At 39.5% G+C, this 13129-nt stretch overlaps 1 protein-coding gene across 2 annotated transcripts in view; it reads left to right on the top strand.

The window, feature by feature from the left end:
* znf704 (zinc finger protein 704) overlaps positions 1-12291 on the top strand; it is a 149989-nt gene extending 137698 nt beyond the window's left edge. The window contains exons 8-9 of one of the 2 annotated variants that reach the window (XM_041248058.1): positions 7963-8060; positions 10142-12291. In XM_041248058.1, coding sequence (XP_041103992.1) covers positions 7963-8060; positions 10142-10253 — 210 coding nt within the window. In that variant the 3' untranslated portion in view covers positions 10254-12291. Of the gene's footprint in view, positions 1-7580; positions 7615-7962; positions 8061-10141 lie in introns of those variants that run through there. The other variant, XM_041248059.1, reaches the window with a different exon arrangement.
* Positions 12292-13129: the final 838 nt, after the last annotated feature.

Below are 13129 nucleotides of genomic sequence, written 5' to 3'. Positions count from 1 at the left end.
TGCATTTAAATGAGGATTTTTTTTCCATTTATCTACACACCATATAAAAAAAAAGTTTTTATTCAGAAAAAAAATATATATATTAAAAATGCAAAACTGAAAGATGATAATTGGATAAGTCTCCACCCCCCCCAAGTTAATTCTTGGTGGAAGCACCTTTGGCAGCAATTACAACTGTGAGTCTGTTGGGACAGGTCTCTACCAACTTTGCACACCTAGATTTGGCAATATTTGACTATTCTTCTTTACAAAACTGTTCAAGCTCTGACAAGTTCCTTGGGGAGCGTTGATGGACAGCAATCCAAGTCATGCCACAGATTTTTGATTGGATTTAGGTCGGGGCTCTGAATGTGCCACTCAAGGACATTTACATTTTTGTTCCTTAGCCACTCCAGTGTAGCTTTGGCTGTGTGTTTTGAGTTGTTGTCATGCTGAAAGGTGAACTTCCGTCCCAGTTTCAGCTTTCCTGCAGAAAGCAGCAGGTTTTCCTCAAGGACTGTACTTTGTACTTTGCTTCATTCACTTTCCCTTCTATCTTGACAAGTGCTCTAGTCTCTGCCAATGAGAAACATCCCCATAACATGATGCTGCCACCACCATGCTTCACAGTAGGGACAGTGTTCTTTGGGTGATTTGCTGTGTTGGGTTTCCGACAAACAACGCTTTGCATTTAAGGCCAAAAGGTTCCATTTTAGTTTCATCAGACCACCAACTTTTTGCCACATGGCTACAGAATCTCCTTAGTGTTTTTTTGCATACTTCAAATGGATTCAAGGTGGGCTTTCTTGAGTAATGGCTTCCTTCTTGCCACCCTACCGTACAGGTCAGATTTGTGGAGTGCTTGGGATATTGTTGTCACATGCACACTGACCAGTCTTGGCCATAAAAGCCTGTAGCTCTTGCAAAGTTGCCATTGGCCTCTTGGTAGCCTCTCTGATCAGTCTCCTTTTTGCTCGGTCATCCAGTTTGGAGGGACGTCCTGATCTAGGCAGGGTCGTGGTGTCACACACCTTCCACTTCTTAATAATTGTCTTGACCGTCCTCCAAGGGATATTCAAGGCCTTTTATATATTTTTTTTATACCCATCCCCTGATCTGTGCCTTTCAACACCTTTGTCCCGGAGTTCTTTTGAAAGCGCCTTGGTGCTCATGGTTGAGTGTTTTCTTTGAAATGCACTACCCAGCAGAGGGAACCTACAGGAACTGCTGAATTTATCCTGAAATCATGTGAATCACTACAATTTAACACAGGTGGAGGCTACTTAACTTGGTGTGTGATTTTGAAGGCAATTGGTTACACCTGAGCTAATTTAGGATTGCTATTACAAGGGGGGTGGACACTTTATCAATTTTTATTTTTAATTAATTTTCTACAAATTTCTAGAATATTTTTTTCACTTGAAAGTTGTGAGAAGGATGTGTAGATAAATGAAAAAAATACAAAAATATATATTTTAATGCATTTTAATTCCAGGCTATAAGGCAACAAAAGGTGAAAAATTTGTAGACTTTCTATTGGCACTGTAGTAGATAATTGATTTTTTTTTTTTAAATGCATTTTAATTCCAGGCTATAAGGCAGCAAAGTGTGACAATTTTAAAGCTCTGTTTGATTATATTAACCTGATTCAAAAATATATCTCTCTCTTAGAAGCATATTATGTTACCTTTTCAGTGTGTTGTCAATGGGCCAGTTTAACTTCATATACAAATATGTGTTAACAAAGTATGGGACAAACACTGTAGGGGTTTATCACTGAGCCTTTGAATCAAACCACTAACCATTGGCCAGTCCAGTTATTTTCATTTAAATTTAGGCTATAATGAACATGTTAAATATAATAGCATCATATTAACTGTGCCATGCCTGACCTCTCTCTGTTTCTAAAAATCTCCTGCACAAGCAGGTTTCAGACATCCTGTTTACCTTTCAAGGCTATTTTTTTAATTAATATGAAACTCTACTGTAAGCACTTTTCCAAATTCACCTGATAAAGTCATTTTTGGTTCACAAACATCATCCCAATTAAAGTCGCTACCTTTCTGATAAGATCTGATACTTATTAGAAGACTGATACTTATCAGTAGACAATGTTTCTAATTTAAATGAAATGCTCGCATCAGCTGCCAAGTGTTCATTAATTTTTATAATATAATGAAGAGAACGGACATTACCCCATATACTCCCTTATCCTGGTACCAAAAGGTATTTCGGTAGTTAATTTTGCTCATTATAGAAAGGCCTTGTTTACAAAACTGCTGATTACCAGCAAGTCTTGCTTCGGCTGTCAAAAAGCACTTTCCATGACCAGCACCGCTCTTAACACTTTAACCTATATCAGGCCAGGATCGACATTAAAATTTTTCCTTTTCAGTCAGATCAAAAAGGACAAAAAGACGCCAAGCACAGGTCTCTAGTCGTTTTTTCTCCGGAAAATGCAGAGAAAAAAAGAAAAATGTTTTAAGGAACTGAGTCTAATTAAAAAAGATGCTTTTGCCTGATAAGGGAGGTTTGGAACTTTCAGCAGGTCTGTCTGACCTTTTGATACCAGGAGCTCTCTTTTTCAAAGACTTTACACAGACTTACTCAAAAGGATACAAAATACAGAATCCTACAACATTACTATTAGCAATGTATTTCATTCTGCGTCATCCAATCCATATCTAATAAGTCAGCTTGTTCCAAGGAAGATTTGAATTTACTTCCTGGCTCAGCTCAAAGTGGCTCTGCGAACACCACAACAGGCCTTTGCATCCAGCATTTTACATCACAGGTGTGGGTGACCAGGGTCTTTACTTGATACCTGCAAAAACTTAGATCTTGTTAGCTGGGCTCCCATCTCTACATTATCATTACCATCATCAGTGGGCAAACTTCAAATAAATTAAACAGTTTCTATCAAAGAGCCATCCATCTCTGCTGCATACACCTTTCACTCAAAAAAGGTGCTTGCACCTTGTACAAGGGAAGATGGGTTTTAAGGTCACTCTGTGATAACACCTTCAAGTTGGAGGAAGCGTCTACTCCAGGTACTTCCTAGTGCTGAAGCAGGATGGTGTCCTCAGACTGATACTCGACCTCAGACAGGTCAACCTGTATATGAGCCTGCGATAACCCAGTCTCATTTATGTGGCTCACAAGCTTTGCTGTGAGCACTGTGGTGCTAATCATATTAGTTTGTTTAATAATTTAAATCATTAATTAATTTGAATAATTAATGTAGTTCAAAGTAATGTGTGTTAATCAACTTAAATGAATACTATATGACCATTACCATATTAGATCACAGACTAAACAAACAATCTATTAGTTATCTGTTAAATAATCTGAATATTCATTCACGTTAATTAAGACCTCAATATAATAATTTTATTTATTGACGTGTATAAAATTGAGGAATTACAATGAACATACAAAACACCCTCAACCACAACAAGGTAGGTTAAAATATCGTAGCAGTTTATTAGATAATAATACTAATGGTACAGAAAGGAAAAACTTAGAAAATCATCACAAGATAATGAGTCACACATATATCACTGCAGCACCAGTAAAACTCATTAATTGGATGTAGATGCTTCTATATATATGTTGTTTCTCAATAACACAATTAAACTACAGTACAAGTAGATACCTATTGTTTTCTTAACAGTGAGTATAGGTTCAGCATTTCATTCTAACACAGTACAGTCACTCCTCTGTCTCAATCTCAGTACAGGCTGCGCAGCTCTGCTAGCAGGTGATGACGTCAGCTCACTACATAGATAGTGGTCCTGGTCTAAATGCTCACAGACTAAATAACTAATTAAACAAAAGCATCTATTATTCAAATGCAAAACAAAACTTGTTCAACTCCAATTTATCTAATAACATATCACAACGCTGAACTACAATTGTTTCCTAACAATTACACAAGTATACTTTCAAATAAGCACTTCATATGACAATATGAGTTAAGCAGCTTAGTTACTTTTTAACAGGTTTCAAACTCAGAGGTTTTTCATACGCACATTAAAAGTGCAATGTAAGAAGTGTTTTATCAATTTATATGTGTTATAATTACCATTAATTACACTATTTCCACAAGGGAAAGGTAAGGGAATTATACTCAATGGTCCTTTGAAGAAGACCCCAAAAGTCTGCAGAGCAAGTCTTCCATTGTAATTATGTCTTTGCTTCATTTCCGCAAATTTTCAAACCCAAGATGGGCTCCTTTATCTTCAAAACTCAAGTAGAAGTTTCACACACATCCTATATGTTTTCTTCTTGAAAGTCAGACACCGTCTTGTTATACTGTTAAACTAGGAACAGAAGCTTGTGTCCGAGCCGGGAATGGTTCTTTTTGATGTATAGATAAACTGACACACAGACATCTCTTTTTCCTATTAGCAGGAGTTCTGAACACTGAGCTTTTGTTGACGTTCATTTTTTGCCAGGTACAGAATCTTCTTGCAGTCAAGAGGTATGAAGCTTAGCGTTATCTTCTCTTAGGGAGCCATGTTAGACTCAGAAACCAGTTCATAAACCAATTCAAAGTTCTAGCTGCAAATTACCAGTTCTCTTAGGATTTTATCAGAAAGATCTGTACATTTCCCCCTACAACTGTCTTCCATTGTTTTGGGCCATGGGTGATCTCACCCTGCATAGGATGGCCCCATGATCTTTATGACTTCCCTTCTGCTGTCTCCAGCTTTCTGTTTCCTCCGTAAATTCTGATCAGATGTTCCAAAGTACTCATGATCCTGTAGAGACCCCTTTGTATCGGGTTCAGTTAGTCCGCTGGCTCGCGGCTCAATCCCCTTCTCCTTCTTGTAGGGTGACTCAGCAGCTGCTCCAGTCAATAGTTCACATGCTGCACTGCATATTGTGTGCTCAAAATTGAATCCAACAGATTAGTTCAGATATGTCCTTATATCAAATAGTTATTAATTTCAGGCAGTTGTGCCTACAGCACACAAGAACTTTTCACTTCAGGCAGTTAATCTGCCGGAGTGACGAAATCAGCTGCGGATCCCCTTTTTAAGGGGAATACTTAGCAGCTCAGACTGGAGGCTTCACCCCAAGGTGGTGAGCCTTATCTGGGAGAGGTTCGGGAGAGCAGAGATAAAGCACTTGGTCTCCTACAAATCATCCACTGTTCCCTCTGGTTCTCCATAATAGAAGGTGAGGAACTGCTGAGTATAGATGCGTTAGCACAGCAGTAGCCCAGGCATCCTTTATATGCCTTCCCTCAAAGAATCAAAAAATAATCTGGGTTGAGACCCTGTTGCAGCTCCTGAGCAGTCAGCCATGGAGACTGACGATGCACTGTGAGCTGCTCAGCCAGGTGCAGGGGACCTTATGGTGGCCTGCCCCCATAGAGTCTGCAGCTCTGGTGCTGGATCCTGAACGGCTGCATTCAAGCCATCTGGGACTTTCCAACAGGGTTGTCAACAGCCTACAGAATGTCTGCGTCCATGCATTCCGAGTACGGGTACGAGTAGGGAGTCTTTCAGACGTGATATCTGCCTTTTGGGTTTAACCGCACAACTTGTCCCATGGCAGTTATACTGCAATTTTGAAGGACCTTTTTCGATGAGGAGAAATCCCCCTCCACTGTAATGGTCTATCTGGCAGCTATTTCAGCTTGGCATGTCAAGATTGACTCCCCAGGAGCTTGCTTCCTGACAGGACGATTATAAGAGGGTCTAGTTGGCTTTTTCCGCCTATGAAGGACATTGTTCCTAGCTGGGGGATAAACATGGTGCTTAATGAACTTATGAAGCTTCCATTTGAACACCTGCATTCACCTGAGCTGAAATTGCTATCTTGCTGGCAATCACCTCAGAAAGCCTACTTATTTTTTTACAGAGGTCAGGACAAAGTTCACATTCCATACCAATCCTGCCTTCTTGCCGAAGACTGCCTTGGCTTTCCATGTTAACCAGTCGTGGAATTGAAGGCTGCCATTCACCGCCTTTCCAGTCTGACAGGGAGCGATGGCCCCATATGCTTTTCCCAGTTCAGGCCATGGTGTATATTGTTGACAAGACAAAAAGGTTGGAGGCAGTCTGAACAGTTTTCATCCTCTATGGGACAAAGTCCTGTGGACAAGCACTGTCTAAGAAATGGCTGTCTAAGTGGATAGATGGCCAAACTTTCCCCCTCCAGAAAAGTCCATTCATGGCCCATTCAAACAAGGGCCTTGTAACTTCGTGGGCTTTATTCCGGGGTGCACCTGTCAATGACATTTGCAGTGCAGTGGTGTGGGCTACTCCCCATACCTTTACTAGGTTCTGCAGGCTAAATGTTGTGGATCGTCAGAACCCTGTTTTTGGAACTACAGTATTAAGGGCAGCTTCCCAGTTGATCCTTACAACACAGGGATAAAGTTAAAACTCTTCCTACATTTTTTCACCCTAGCAACGTGTTATTGGAGTACCTAATGGTAAGGCACAGGGCAGCCTCTCAGCTTAGTCTTGTAGCATTTTGGTCATTCTGCAATTGCAATGGCTTTGGTACACTCACCCATTCGGTAATGGTTACATTTCGTACTTGAAAGGGAACATTAGGTTATTATCATAACCCTGGTTCTGGTACTGACAGACTAGAGAATTGCAAACATAATACCGAGCCACAAAAATAGAGACAAAACCGAACCAGGTAACTACAGACCAGTAAGCCAATAAGCTATTACATATAAACTTATGGAAAATTACCTATATGGTAACCGTATCCTGGGAGACAGACAGCATGGTTTTAGGAAAGGGAGATCATGTCTAACTAACTTGCTTGATTTTTTTGAGGCTACAACATCAACAATGGACAATTGCAAAGCATATGACATGGCTTATTTAGATTTCCAGAAAGGTTTTGACTAATTCTCAAACTGAGTGCACTAGGGATTCAAGCAAATGCATGCACATGGATTAGGGAGTGGTTAACATGTAGAAAACAGAAAGTACTGATTAGAGGAGAAACCTCAAAATGGAGCGAGGTAACCAGTACCATATGTATCAGTATTAGGTCCTCTGCTATTCCTAATCTACATTAATGATTTAGATTCTGGTATGTAAGCAAACCTGTTAAATTTGCAGACAGCACAAAAATAGGAGGAGTGACAATTCAAAATGATCGAGGCAACATTCAGAACTGGGCAGACACACAGTAAATTACATTTAACCCTTTTCCAGACCAGGTCTGACATTACAATTTTCCCTTTCCAGTCCAATGTCGGACCCTGTCCGACATCATCAAAAAGACGTAAAGCACTGGTCTCTAGTAGTTTTTTCTCTGGAAAAAGATGGGGCTTATCTCATAGCTGATTCAAGCATTCATAATTCTAAAAGTTATAGACAATGTCGACCCAGGGACCTGAAAAATGAAACAAAGACCAGGGGTCAAAAATGGAGATTATGTTCTTAATAGAAATATAACCTTCAAGGTCACTACATCCATGATTATAGCAGGCTCGAAGGAAAAATTACACTGGAGTCAGGACTGCGTCACAGGCTCAGTGACCAGCTTTGGTATACAATATTCAGGATTCGAATCTTTAGGAGGTAAATGTCTGTTCGGTAATGGTTACATTTCTATTTCAGGGAACCACATCATGACTCACATCATTGCCATAAGGTGTGTTTTTCAAAACTGCTCATAACAACTAAATGTAGGCTTGTATTTGTTTAGAAAACTAATGAATGTTGTGATTCTACATAATAGTTTTGTGTTTTTACATTTCCCAAGTATAAATGATTGTTTGGGGATCAAAGCTGACTTTTTGCAATCCAAGCTGTAGTTTCAAGCCTCAGGTGGTGGTGCCACCAAAGTGCTGCTGAGGTTAGAGCAAAATATTTGAACTCTGTTCCTAACCTAGCCAGACAAATTTTAATAACACACTTGCAGAATGCCTAGTCATTCTGGATCCGTCTAGAGACTTTTGGTTACTTTTAACATTGTTTTACTTATCTGTTGGGATTGTAGGCATCACCGACACACATCCGTACCCATGGATTTGGCGAACATCATCCACAGACCCATGCTGTGCTGTCATCACCACCCAGAACTGCAGTGGGACTCAGGTAATGCTTGTTTCTGGTCATTGTAGAATTATCTGTATGTCTGTTTGTGGGGGTCTTTCAATAAAACTGTTAACACAAACTGGGGATGTGCTGACTATTTTAAAGCTGTGACTGAAGTGAAAATTATGTTATAAATGTAATATCAAGTTAGTGTTTGCCATTTTCTTTCAAATATCACAATGAGAGATCTACGTTGGGAATGGCATTGTACTAAGGGTAAGATGTAGGGAATTGTTCAGTTAAACTCATGCAGTATAATTTGTATTTATATGACTGTATTTACCTGTGGCAAAGTGGCTATAGTGTGCAGGAGTAAAAGTGATTGCAAAGTCCAAACAATGTTTTATTTGGGAAAAGGTTTTAATCCAATGTGTATTGCACTGTTTAAACTGTGAGTTACAGTCCTGAAATAATATAGACAGTATTAAACACCCACAAGACACACACACACATTATCACAAAACCACAGTAAGTGCTAATGTGCAAGTGGTGTAATTACAATTTATCAGTGAACAATGGTGAAATGTTGTCCGGGTTTGTGCTGGCCTAAGCGACAGCTACGGATAAATAATAACAAACAGTACAATTAGACTCGACAAAACAAGTCTAAACATTCACGGTTATTTTACTTTCGTCCTTCAGCATTTCTCTTAACCATAAACAAAAGGAATAGATCACCTAGCCACGTCCCCTTGGTTAGCGAGTGCAACCCTTTCTCCTCCAATCCGCGGTTGCCACATCGCTTTCCCTCTGGAGCGATGACTTGGTGCACCGTAGCTCCATCCCCTTTCCAGATGGCGGATTTCTACCTCACCCTTGGAATTAATTGTGTGACCATCCAGTCCAGGGTACACTGTTCCCTTTACACAGCGCCTCACAGGTCGGGTGGGAGATTTATAACCAAGATTCATTCTTTCTCTGTCACAGTAAATTAAATAAATTCAGAAAAATGCTGGTTCAAGCAGGGAACTCGCTTTTAAGCTAGATTAAAATCATAAACATCAAGCATATTAAGTGCCTCCAACCAGACATTCTTCAGTCAATTGGCTAGTATAACTTCGAACGATCAGCTAGAAAGGGCTTTATATCTTACCTCAATCCATTCATCCCTGTTGTGCGTCAGGGTTTTCCCGTGGCTTCCAGACTCCTGGAAGACTCCTCTGTCAGCAAACTGAATTATGGTCAGGGGTACCTTGAAGGGCGAAGCCAAAGATATAATGTATTAATGTAGTATTTGTTGTCTAAACTTTAATCAGTGTTGTTTATGTCACACAGATTTTTCTGACTGAATTCCCTTTATCTTACCTTCAGTACACTGCCATGACAATGTAGAGCTCATGCAAACAGATGGCAAACAGATTTTTTGTTTTTTTTTAAACCATGATTTTTGATGATATTTTTCAGACCATTCAATTACTTCCTGCAGTTCCAGGGGTCTGTTCCTGGATAAATGATAAATGTTATTGTCACAATGCTCACATTGTTTGGATTTAGTGCTCAGTTGTTATAAAATCAAGTGTATTAGTTGTAAGGGGATTAACTTTCAAGAGCATGAGCTGGCAGGGCAGTTCACACTTCAGTGCCTTTTCTGCCTTTATCCTGTTACAATATCAAACCGGGCCTCCAGTTCCAGATGTAGTCTACAGTTCAATCTGCAACTAAAAAAAAACAGTAAGTAATAGTTTTATAGAAAAATATTCTGTTTATTTCACGGCACTTCTAGACAACAATTGAAAAGGACTTTTGTATAATAATCAGTGTTTATCTCTGACTGGCATAACAACACTCCCACTTGCTTGCCATTTATCTTTTTGTTTTCCAGGCGTTATTGTAACTTCCATCCAAATGAAGCCATTATACTCTCACAGTGCTAGTCATTGGAGTGAAGTGCTTGTTTTCCTTATTCAAGTCTTATGTTACAGGCAACATAAGTTTTACTGGTGCAGTAATACAAACCTCTGAAAACAAAATATCAGTAGCAAAAGCAGGGTGAGGATGTTGTTATTCTAATAGGAACAAAGACTGCTGTTACTGCTGCTGTATAAGAGTGCAAGTTAATAAATTGTCCAATGTGTTGACAGGAAGTCTCGTGGGGAGGGGAAGAAATGCCGCAAGGTATATGGAATGGAGAACAGGGACATGTGGTGCACAGCCTGTCGTTGGAAGAAAGCATGCCAGAGGTTTATCGACTGAGGATAGGAACCAAGGGTCTTTCGAGCAGCTACACCGTAACACTTGGGAGAAACCTATGTGGAACTGCGGGTGACATATTCATGGAAGCATTTTCCCTGAGGTCCCTTTTTTTTTAAAAGAACACAACTGTTCATCAGTGTGAGCTATCTTAATCTCCTGTCAACTGTGAAGAAATGGGGTCTCCCGACTGTGAATAGTCTACTGTGTCTGGAATGTATTCTGGATTTGGGTCGATAGGCTGTTCAGAATGGGCAGAGGAGGTGTTATCCATTTCTCTTCATGGAAATAGACTACCATAAACCCTGCTCCTCTGCAAGTAATTTCATGGACAACCTAGATTTTTATATAATCATTTTATATGCATTTACTAATAGACTTTTCTACAGGGATTTGCTTGAAAACCAGCATCTCTGTTTCATACCAGACTGATCTCAGTGACAACCCATTCTTATCTTGCAGATGTAATGTGTAACAAAAAAAAAAATGCAGATTTGTATTGTTATAGTAAGTTTGTGTGCTGTACAGCATTTTTTAGATGGCACTGACGCTACAGTAAAGGACATTGTGCAAAGCTTATACCATTTTTCTTAAACTGAAAAAAAAAACATTATCCCTTGTTTCCATGTGCCTGCCCCAAGGTGTTTTTGTGTTTAAATAATCTGGATACAGGTAGTTTGAAACATGGCCCTGGAACCAAAATAAATGGGTTTAAAACATACAAGTTTGAAAACCATTAAAATGCAATTGCATGTTGAGACACACATTTGTATCCAAAAGTTTTTTGTTTTTTTGTGGGAATAATATTATGCCACAATGAACAATGAACAACCAGGAATTTCATTTTAACCCGTTTAGTCCAGAATTAGTTTTGTTGAGCTGAAGAAGGAACTCTGAGAACAAAAAAAATATTGCATGGACTGAAACCTAGAAGTCCAGTGAGGTTCCAACGTAATTTCTGTCAGGATATGTTATCATATAGCGCTAAGATAAGGGTTAAGTTTGTACATGCACCTGTAGTTTCCTATTAGTTCCCTTTCAAGTACGAAATGTAAACATTACCTCATGGGTGTTAATCTTTTGATACCTTCTAACCTGAATAGATATTGCAAATCTGCACGTAGTGCCAGTGACGCAGTCGCGCTCGCCCCCGAGGGTATAATGAGACTGTTGACACTCAAAACGTCATCATTTTTCCTTTCACCGCCTGAGAGAAAGAGAGATATATGAACAGAAAAGTGACACATAATGTTGTATCGGATTGTTCGCTTGTGTTTGTCACCTATTGTGATAGAGATTATGAAGCCTCCCTTTGAGCCCCTGCATCAACAGAGCTGAAATATTTAACAAACGAAAGTGGCTCTCTTGCTTGCTATTACATCTGCTAAGCAGGTGAGTGAGATGCAAGCTTTTTCATTTGCAAAAGCCTGCTTAATTTTTGCAGAAGCCAAGGCGAAAGTCACACTTCACACTAATACTGCTTTTTTGCCAAAAAAGACATCTCAGCATTCCACATGAATCAGGCAGTAGAGCTCTTTTCCAGTCAGAGAGAGCAGCAGCTCCATACACTTTACCCAGTGCAGGCACTAGCTTATTATGTGGATAAAACTGTTATGGAGCGAAGTCCCATGGGAAAGCTCTGTCTAAACAGAGGCTATCAAGCTGGATCACAGACAAGGTTCAGACTGCATATGAGCGAGCCAACTTGCCCTCCAGAAAAGCTCACTGCCCAGTCAGTCAGGGGCATGACAACTTCGTGGGCTTTATTGTGGGGCAAAACTGTCAGTCATTTGCAATGCAGCAGTGTGGGCTACGCCCCACACTTTTACGCGGTTCTAACGGCTGAATGTCGTGGATCACCACACCCTGGGTTTGGAAAAATAGTGTTAAGGGCGGCCTCGAGCTCAACCCTTACAGCATAAAATTGGAGGTGAGTTTCTCCTCAATTTTTTTGGCCTGTTACTTGGCCTCGGCTGAGCCTTGTAGCGCTTCACTTGTTCTGCAATTTTCCTTGCGACGGCTTTGGTATGTCTACCCATGAGGTAATGGTTACATTTCATACTTGAAAGGGAATGTAGGTTATTATCATAACCCTGGTTCCCTGAAATAGAACTGTAACCATTCACCTTCAAGGTCGCTGCGGCTGCGTCTTATTGCAGGATTCTTGAGGGAAAAATTATGTTTGAGTGTCAGTAGTCTCTTTATGCCCTCGACTGAGTCACTGGCACTACATGCAGTTTTGGAATATCTATTCAGGTTAGACGGTATCAAAGCATTAATACCCATGAGGTAGTGGTTACATTTCTATTTCAGGGAGCCAGGGATATGATAATAACCTAATGTTTTCTCATGAACAGCATTTTTTCTACGTTTGGGAAAAATAGTGCAAGTTTGCAATAAAGCTGAAGCTACTGTATTGATAATACCTTTTGAATATGTAAAGATAGATTTGGAAATTGTTGTTTTCTTTCTCTGAGCAGTACAGAAGTAATCAAACTATTATGTAGCATCACAATATTCATTAGTTTACTAATTCTCAAAATCAGTAAATACTGTAAACTTATCATTCATATTAGATGTGTTAAGTTTAAGGTTACATAGTAACCCCTAAATACTAAATTACATTACTTACATACAGTTACACATCAGCATTCCATTTTTTTAAAAGTTTATTTAGTATTTGACATCCTATATTCTGTGGTAGCCAAAACCAGCTATATAAATGGCCTGACACATTATTATAAATCACTATTTACACAGGTTTTGAGTTGAGGGCAGTTCTGAGCTTAGTTATACAAATCAGGGGAAAAAATGGGTTTAGCTCTTTTTTAAACTTAAATTAGAGTTTAAATAAGTGTATCTAACAATGTGGCTCTGCA

Source organism: Polyodon spathula, chromosome 4 (assembly GCF_017654505.1).
Source record: "Polyodon spathula isolate WHYD16114869_AA chromosome 4, ASM1765450v1, whole genome shotgun sequence".
Classification (NCBI taxonomy): Eukaryota; Metazoa; Chordata; class Actinopteri; order Acipenseriformes; family Polyodontidae; genus Polyodon; species Polyodon spathula.
Note: the sequence above shows the minus strand (reverse complement) of the source record. Positions and strands in the feature narration are given on the sequence as shown.